Source organism: Etheostoma spectabile, chromosome 14 (genome assembly GCF_008692095.1).
Source record: "Etheostoma spectabile isolate EspeVRDwgs_2016 chromosome 14, UIUC_Espe_1.0, whole genome shotgun sequence".
Classification (NCBI taxonomy): domain Eukaryota; kingdom Metazoa; phylum Chordata; class Actinopteri; order Perciformes; family Percidae; genus Etheostoma; species Etheostoma spectabile.
Window position 1 is genome coordinate 20,802,767 of NC_045746.1, and position 8,630 is coordinate 20,811,396.

At 39.5% G+C, this 8,630-nt stretch overlaps 1 protein-coding gene across 4 annotated transcripts in view; it reads left to right on the forward strand.

The window, feature by feature from the left end:
• The window catches only part of trappc9 (trafficking protein particle complex subunit 9), a 265,848-nt gene that overhangs the window by 2,715 nt on the left and 254,503 nt on the right, over nt 1-8,630 (forward strand). Inside the window, exons 3-7 of one of the 4 annotated variants that reach the window (XM_032535067.1) lie at nt 173-202; nt 2,835-2,980; nt 4,204-4,329; nt 6,696-6,722; nt 7,937-8,058. In XM_032535067.1, the coding sequence (XP_032390958.1) occupies nt 173-202; nt 2,835-2,980; nt 4,204-4,329; nt 6,696-6,722; nt 7,937-8,058 (451 nt within the window). The remainder of the gene's footprint in view (nt 1-172; nt 203-2,834; nt 2,981-4,203; nt 4,330-6,695; nt 6,723-7,936; nt 8,059-8,630) is intronic. The other 3 variants (XM_032535068.1, XM_032535069.1, XM_032535070.1) reach the window with 3 other exon arrangements.

Consider the following 8,630-nt stretch of genomic DNA (forward strand, 5'->3'; position numbering starts at 1 on the left):
GTGTGTGTGTGTGCGTGTGTGTGTGTGTGTGTGTCAAGTTGCTTGTTACATCAGCCTTGCCTGCTCAAAAATGTTCCTCTCAAAAATCTGTCCCTTTTTGATTTTTGCTGCGTTCATTTTTGTTTGCATACCTTGGTTTATTTGTCTTTCTTCTTTTCTTTCTTTCATACTGTCCTGTGAGTTTATTGTTGGGTGTGAAAAGGTGAGATGTTAGACTCATAAGTTTAGTTAACCCGATAGAAATCCCATCAGCTTTAGCTCTTCCCTGAAAGAAACCGCCAGATCTCGGGGCTGGGCATTTGCTCATGATTCCAAGACAAACTCATCACTCCTCAGCAGGTTTCAATTTTCAAACAAACTCATATGTAAAAGTTCTGTTATTATATAATATAGTATTATATGCTATGAGCCAAAAATATCCCCTTAGCTGTTAGAACAACAGTATGAATACACACTGTTAGCAAAATAGACTAGCAGTAACACTAGCTACTTTAATTAACAGAAGGCCTAAATTACATGAAGATGACTCTAGGCTCATCACAACCCACCATCACATAAGTTTGTTGCAGTAGTTGTACACACACGTTATATCAACAATCTTGACACTGTTCAAGTAAATGAAACTACTAAGTTACATTTAATTGAGCACACAGTGTTCACAGATGCTCAGTGACCACTTTTTCTGTCTTGGTTACTAATTTACATTCTTCCAAGGGAAGATAAAGCTCCATACCCGTGTTTTTGTTCCCTGCTTTTGCTCATTTACAACAAACTCTGTATACTCTTCAATGCTGCCAATCTTCCCCTCTCCTGGCAGCCACTATGTGTTGGGGTGGGAATCACCAGAGCCCTCACAATACCTTATCACTACGATACTTATGTCCCAATACGGTATAATTGCGATATCAAACAATGCAATATTCTGAGATATATTGCAGTTTTATTATTTTCCCAATTTCAAATTATTTCCCCAAAAGGAAACTTTGTCAACAACTGTTTTTAACTAAAAAGATTTTACCTTAATTGTTCATCTCACTTCAATGTTATTACTTCAAAATGAGATTATTATATATAATAATAGATCTATACTTGCCATCTGTATATTGATACGCGTGTGTGTGCGTGCGTGCGTGCGTGCGTGTGTGTTCTATAAATGTGCGTGCTCGGTCACTGAAGCCTTGTATCTTGTGGATTCAACAACGGTGGTGTCATTACTTAAAATTCCTCATGGGGGACAGAAACTATGCGATAAGAATAGCTTTAATGCTGTATAATTTTATATTTTCCCTCCTCTTATTGGAAGTAAAATTACACATGCAATTTTTGGTAATTTTTAGTTTCTTTTTTTGTAAAAACTTTAAACCTTTGACAATAATGATTCATAATGTATAGAAACAAGCATGTTTTGCAGCCTCTGTAATTATTAGATTAGCGTCACATGCTTTTGGAAAATGCTCAATCTAAAATTTCAACACTTTTTACCAAAGTAAGTAATATTTAGATGCCGAGACATTTAAAAACACTGGTATGGTCCTTTTTAAAGGAGGAGCTGATAGTTTGGCACAGTCATTGCTACTGAGGTCTGTCCCTGCTTCAGGAAAACATTTGGATTGGGAAGATGCAGTCTGGGATTTTGTCTGCTTGGCTGTAAATGCTGGAGCAACAAGCTGGCCATGCATAATCATGGATCTTTTTCCATGAGAGCATACATTACCTTCCAGTTTCATTGCTGTGGTTACTTTTTTCAAGACTCCCTCATGAGCAGCCTTTCCATTTGAGTTTCACTCTAACACAGAACACTTTCATTGTTGTTCAGAAGTAGCCTACTGAGCATTATGATTCATTTTTAGTTTGCCAGATCAGATGTACCGTATGATAAAGATTTCCCCAGAATACATGATGTAGATTTTTTTTTAATTTATTTTTTATATCTTTGCCTCTGTACAACTAAGAAAGACTTGGTCCCGGGCTCCATTTCACCTTGAGTCCTTGATCTTGCAGATCCACGTTATTGTCTTCTCATGGCCTTCCCCGTCTTCCAGAATACTCAAATGTCTTGCACAAATAAAAAGTTCCTCAAAATAGTTCCCCTGTATCCTCCTGGTGAAGCTGCTCCTTCCTGAGTCCGTAGGTGCATCTCTCTTCCCTTATTTGATATTGCCTCGCTCCTCAGTTGAACGGAAAGTTGTTCTGGCCCTTCTTTGTGAAGGCAGCTTCAGAGCTCTTATTCCGGCCCGAAGGATGGAGAATGGATCTCTGAAGAGCTGTGAGCGAGGATACATGAGAGCAGCCTTCCCAGAAGCTGTGCAGCTGAAGGCCGTTGCTAACTCCGCCCTTACAGCTGATAAATTCACATGATGCGTCAGAGGAAAGGACCTGTCTCTTAAAACGCATTTCCTCATTTCCTCTCCTCGCACAATTTCCTCTGTCACTCCCATGCTTCCTCGGTGGGACGGACTACTAGGAAAGGAAGGAAGTGGAGGAGCCGAGGATGCAATTTAAGTGAAGTGAGATGCACCTGTCTGTGTTATTACGCTGGACTACAGGGTTGTAGGTTGGCTCGTTGCCCCCGTCCTTGTTTTTTTGTTCCCCCTTTGCTTGTGCTTACCCGCCCCATACTGTACATCCCCTTTGTAGCTGACTGATGAGATTCCCCTAAGTCTCCTCCTGGCACCCTGCTAACATAAGAAATGACAGTAGCCAAAACTCTGTCCAAGAGCTGTCCACTATATGAATCAACCAAAATAAATTTAAAAGGAAAAAAATATATATTATTATTATTCAAGCTGCTGTTGTCTGAAAAAGTGTTTCCCTCTCCTGCTGCTGTCTCTCAGGCATTATAAAAAGCGTTGCCAGGGGCGGATGAGGAAGCATGTCGGGGACTTGTGTCTCCAGGCAGGCATGCTGCAGGACGCCCTGGTCCACTACCACATGGCTGTGGAGCTGCTCAGGGGGGTTAATGACTTCCTCTGGCTGGGTGGTAAGTCTGAAGACTGCTGGCTCTTTACTAAAAGATGGGATTGAATTGTTTTATTTCTTAATGTTAGCTTATGTCTCCTTGGACCAGAAAAATACTTTACACATCTGTAATATGAGACAGGTGCTTTGGAGGGGTTGTCGAGAAGGTCAAAAGTAGCAAAAATGTGTTGCATGTAACACTAATTGTTAATACAGAAATGTTGCCAGCTTTTAAATTTACTTTTGCAAGTTAGACAATGTGCAGGAGTTTTTTTGTTTTTTGTTTTTTCTTTTGAAGCTTCTGTCTCCCTGAAATCTATTCTATTCTATTCAATACTCTTTACTACTTTACTTGTACTACTATACTTTTGAGACCAGTACCAATATCAGGATTTGAAAGTTAATCTTTTCAACATACAACACTGAAGCATCCTTATATGGTTATTAGTAAAATTGTGACAGATTGTGTGATGTGGGAGATTTTACAGTTGAAAAATAAAACGTCATTGCAGTGTTAAGAAGCTGTAATGGTGGCACTGTTTTTTAAATTACCTCAAACATATATTTAGTATTTTCGTGCTGCCATTTTTTTATTCATTAATCAATGTATACAGTACACCGCTTTGTATCTGTGATAAGCCAATAAATACAAATAATACTGGCCTTGTCAATGTGTTGGTCAAGCTCTCATATCAGTTGTTGATCTTGGAAATATGAATTTTCTCCTGGGTATGACTTTGTATTTTCTATCTTATAGTCCATTAGCGCAATGCAGCTTTCTGATGCTCCTATCTGCACTGACATGCAGTGAGTGCAACACTAGAAAATGTTTCAGCTTCTTAAATCGCACAAAGTTGACAATCAACATTCAGCAGTGTAAACTGTAGGGCTTTAGTGCTCAGCACCCTTTAGAGGCTACTGAAAGAGTAACCTGGAACACAACAACAAACAATTTCTTGGCCTGGGCCATCACAAAAAAAACCACAATGCACTTGCTATTTCATCTCATCACTGTGCCCCCTCCCATGTGCAATTATTATTTATTCATTTATCTAATCATTTAAATGGAATGTATATGATGGTTTTGTTTTGAAAACTGTCTTTTACTAAACATAAGGGTTTTTCAAATTTCATTGTATGGTGCCATGTGCAGTGACAAAAAAAGGCCAGCTATCTATCTAAGATCTAGGAAAGAAGAAAAAATAAGAGCCAAGCAGAGACTGTTTTGTCTTTGTGCCCTTCTAGCTGCGTTGGAGGGTTTGTGTTCAGCTTCGGTCATATTCCACTACCCTGGAGGCACGGCGGGGAAGACTGTAGCACGCAAGCCAAGCATCTCCCAGCCGGCAGACGCAGGGAAACGCCACAGACCAGGTGAGTACATCCCTTTTGTAAACAGACTGATTAAAACCGTGGCCTGGAAGGAATAATACCTGAGGGCGGTTGTCTGTGAGAGAGCTGTGATTGTGGGAGACTGTCACTGCTGACTGACAACTCGCTATGCTCAGCTAAGCTGCTTCCTTGAGATGAAAGACGAAGCTTTCAAATTATTTTAAGCCATTTTTTTTTTTTTTTAGCCTTTATTTTTGATAGGACAGATGAAGACATGAAACGGGAGAGAGAGGTGGAATGACATGCAGCAAAGGGCCGCAGGTCGGAGTTAAACCTGGGCCCGCTTGAAGAGTAAACCTCTATATATGGAGTGAGCTATCTGGGGGCCCTACGTTTTCTTATTTACCCTGATGACTGCTAATATGGTTCAAACTTAACATCACTGAATCCATCACTAAATGTAGATGGACCGTTCTTGTATAGCGCTTTTCTATTCTTAACGACTACTCTAAAGGCTTTTACATAGTACAGGAACCATTCACTCACATTCATTCTGCCGTACAAGGTGCCACCTGCTCATAAGATAAACACTCACACACAGTTATACTCTGAGGGCAACTCTGGGTTCTGTGTCTTGCCCAAGGACACTTCGACATGGGACTGCAGGGCCAGGGATCTACCACTGAGTCACAGCCGCCCCATTAACACACCTATTAACACAATATTAACATGTTGTTCTATTAACACTGCCTTGTGTATAACTGCACTATGAGTAGAGCGTCATCCTGTGGCAGTTCTAAGCAGTGAGGAAAAAGCTGCTTTTATAATGCTTGGAGGATATCTGAGGATTGAATAATTTAGTGTTGCATCTAATGATTATTTAAATTATTGAGTACTTGTCGGATTGTTATTGTTTAGCTACATCAGCTTCACAGTGGTTTGAAATTAGATAAAGTTAGATTAAAATGTATTCTCAATGCACACAGTGAATACAAGTGCAGTGAAACAGGTAAGCATTTGACCATCAACAGTGTCAAAGTGCATATAGAGAGATGTAAATGAATGCACAGAATCAACAAAAAGCATTATACAAAATGTGCTGTGCAAGTGAGTACAGCTATGATACAGTATGGACAGAACTAATACATTCTGCATATGTTTACAGCAAAAAAAGTAGCCAAGTGTAATAAACGGTATGAAGAACAAGCATGTATAATATGTGTAGTGTAAAAGAAGTGATAGTGGAGTAAAATATAGATGTAGAAATACAAGAAGACACTGATGACTAGCAGTGTAAATACGAGGGGCAGTGAGTCATTGTGGTGGTAGCAGTGGTCTTGCAGTAATGGAAAGCAAACAAATATTTATATCTGCATCAGAATTTTTAACCCCGTGTATTTTTTCCCCCTGATAAATGACTTGCATTACTCTTCTCTTTTTTGGAGGGGAGAGTGTCAAAATTATCATTTCATCACTAAAGTAAAATGACAAATTAAGTACATTCAGTATTACTCACCGAAACCCATTGTGTGTCCAACAAACGCACCGAGTGCATTTGCTTCCTCATAAAAACGTGCAAAACTGATTTTTAAAGTCCGGACCTTGCATTTTTACAGCCCTGTTCACTACCCAGCACGCTTCTTCTTTGGTGATGCATTGCTGTGTACCGTGGACATCTTACTTCCACCTGTAAATAAGTGGATTACTGTAGTGTGAAACAAATGGATGGACTGCATCACCGGTTTGTCACCCTTTTTCCACCAAATTAGCTCTGTTTCTTGGACCGCTTCTGTTCAGGATTCTTGGAACCTTGGTGCTATCTAACCAGCCAGCATGCGTTTCCACCAGTTTTAACCATTCTAACGATTGTAATCAAGGATGTGTCATCACCGATGGGAGTTGCACAGTGGAAGTAAACGGCAGTAGCAAGATGGCAGATTGCATTGATTACGTGCTTCTCCATCTCCGTTGTCTCTTTTCTACCTGTAGAATATGACGTGCCCACTGCATGATATGGGAAAAATATGTGAGAACGTTGTCAAATATTGTGATATTATTTGAGATTAAATAAACAGATATTAAAGTGTTCTGCATTTCTGCTGCTTTCAGAATTCTGCTAAAATACAACAAATTGCATGTTGAATTAAAAAAACAAAACAATGGAAAGGAAATCCTTTCCAACTTTCTTTTAAAGAAAAAATTGAACATTGAATTGGATATAAAAGGCACCAAAAAGTGACCGTTACATTGTAAAGTGGCGTTTTCTACTGCTATTTTCTTTCACCTAACAAAAAAAGTGTGTTTGTCCGTGTGTGTGCCCGTTCATTTAGCATGTTGTTGGGGCTAACACTGCTAACATTGCGCCTTGGGTCATGGAGTGAATCTGCATTCTTTCTTTCTGTCTGTAGGGGCTCAGGAGGTTCTCATTGACCCAGGTATGGTATGTCTAACCAACATAGCTTTTAGTTAGACAACAATCTGCCTGTTTGCTTGTGGTCACATTTGCTCCCTGTGTTTGATGTTATCTTTCATCTTATTAGCTTCCTGATTCCTATGGTTCTATTTCATTCTTTTGGAAATTGATTGATTGTTTCCCCCACTGTGGCAGGTAGTGTTCTCCTGTGTTTACGCTCACCTTTTTGGTTTTGGTTTTTCTAACGTACCTGCTTTTTCTCACAGCCACACATTTGATGATCAGTATCACATCTACGATTGAAGACTTTAAATGGTCACCCTTAATGTCTTCCATTCCTTATTTATTTAGGCACTATTGTTCTAACAGCTCACATTTCACTCTTGATTATTACACAATCAGTACTTATCCCCATCAAAACTTTTTTAAATATTTTTGCTAGCATATTTAGCCATTTGAACACAAGGTTACATAATCTCTGTTGAAGCACCAGCAGGTGGCAGCTCATTGCCAATGGTGCGTACTTATATTTAAAAACTCTTCTTTGTTTACCCCTGTGCAGTTATTGCCTTGATGCGTGTGCAAATTGGCTTAAGAAGCAGTGCAATACAGCATCTCATTACCCACACAATTGTCACAGTGACAGCACCACAGTGTTGCTATGGCCACAGCCCCGTTGCTAGGCGACACACTCTCACTTGTATTTGTATTCTAATCAGATTTGGCCAGGAGATGCACCTCGCAATTGCCTTTTGAAACATTTCAGGTGTGAGTTTAACTCTGCCTGGGATGTTAGCCATGATCACCATCTTGATCACATCTTAGGGACTCCATTGCCTCAGAATATTCATAATCTCACTTATTAAGGGAGAGCAGGCAAAGTTGGTGTAGAATTAAATTTGACATTCAGTTTTAAATGGGACCATCAGTAGGCTTTAGAGCTAGGAATAAACACATATTTCACATAGTTTCATTCAACATTATCCATTATCTCTTCAGATATGTGTAAAAATTGTGAACACTGTAAATCTGTGTCTTGGTTGATATATGCAGTATATTATGCATGTGGCGGTGGTAGCCAGGGCAGTGGCTTTCAAAAGTAATCTGTGGATTTAAGTTTCCCCTTATTCCTGTTGTCATTCCTCGTTCCCTTTTCCCTTTGTGGTGGAACATGGATGGACGGTCATTCTGGTGTCTTTCCTAATCTAGTTCTATACTGTCTTCTTTTGAGTGTAGGTGCCCTCACAGCCAACGGCATCAGTGCAGACACCAGCACTGAGATTGGACGTGCAAAGAACTGCCTGAGTCCTGAGGACATTATCGAGAAATACAAAGAGGCCATCTCCTACTATGGAAAGGTAATGACCAAAAATGAATCAACCAGTATCATTGTTCCATTTAAGATATGAATGGATAATATCGTGTGCCCAAATTCAGTGTCATTAAACTGGGGATTCAAACCCAAAATACTGTTTCCCCCTCAGAAAATAGAATGAAACGGCAATCGGTTCATGAGACAATACAACTCCACTGAAAATTGAAATTGTTATTTGTGCATAATATCAGACATTTCTATTCTAAATACAGGTTTACATGGACAAGCAGAATATTTATCAGCCCTAAAATAACAAACTGCATTATATCCATCTCATCAAACACTAACAATATAAAAAATTCTACTAAAAGGCTTGTATTGGCTCATTACATAACTCAAAGCTCAACATTGTCCAAGTCTATATCCACAACTTTCCACTCCCAGGATTGCTTTGTTGCTGATAGAAATTTCACTGGATTTCACTCATTTTGGCTGGATGTCCGTTGCCTTAGGCTTCCTTTTGTGTTGGCTTTTTAAACTCCAATCGATTCACAAGGACTATGGTTAACCTTTTTATCAGATCTCTGCAGGGTAAATCCAGACAGCTAGCTAGAC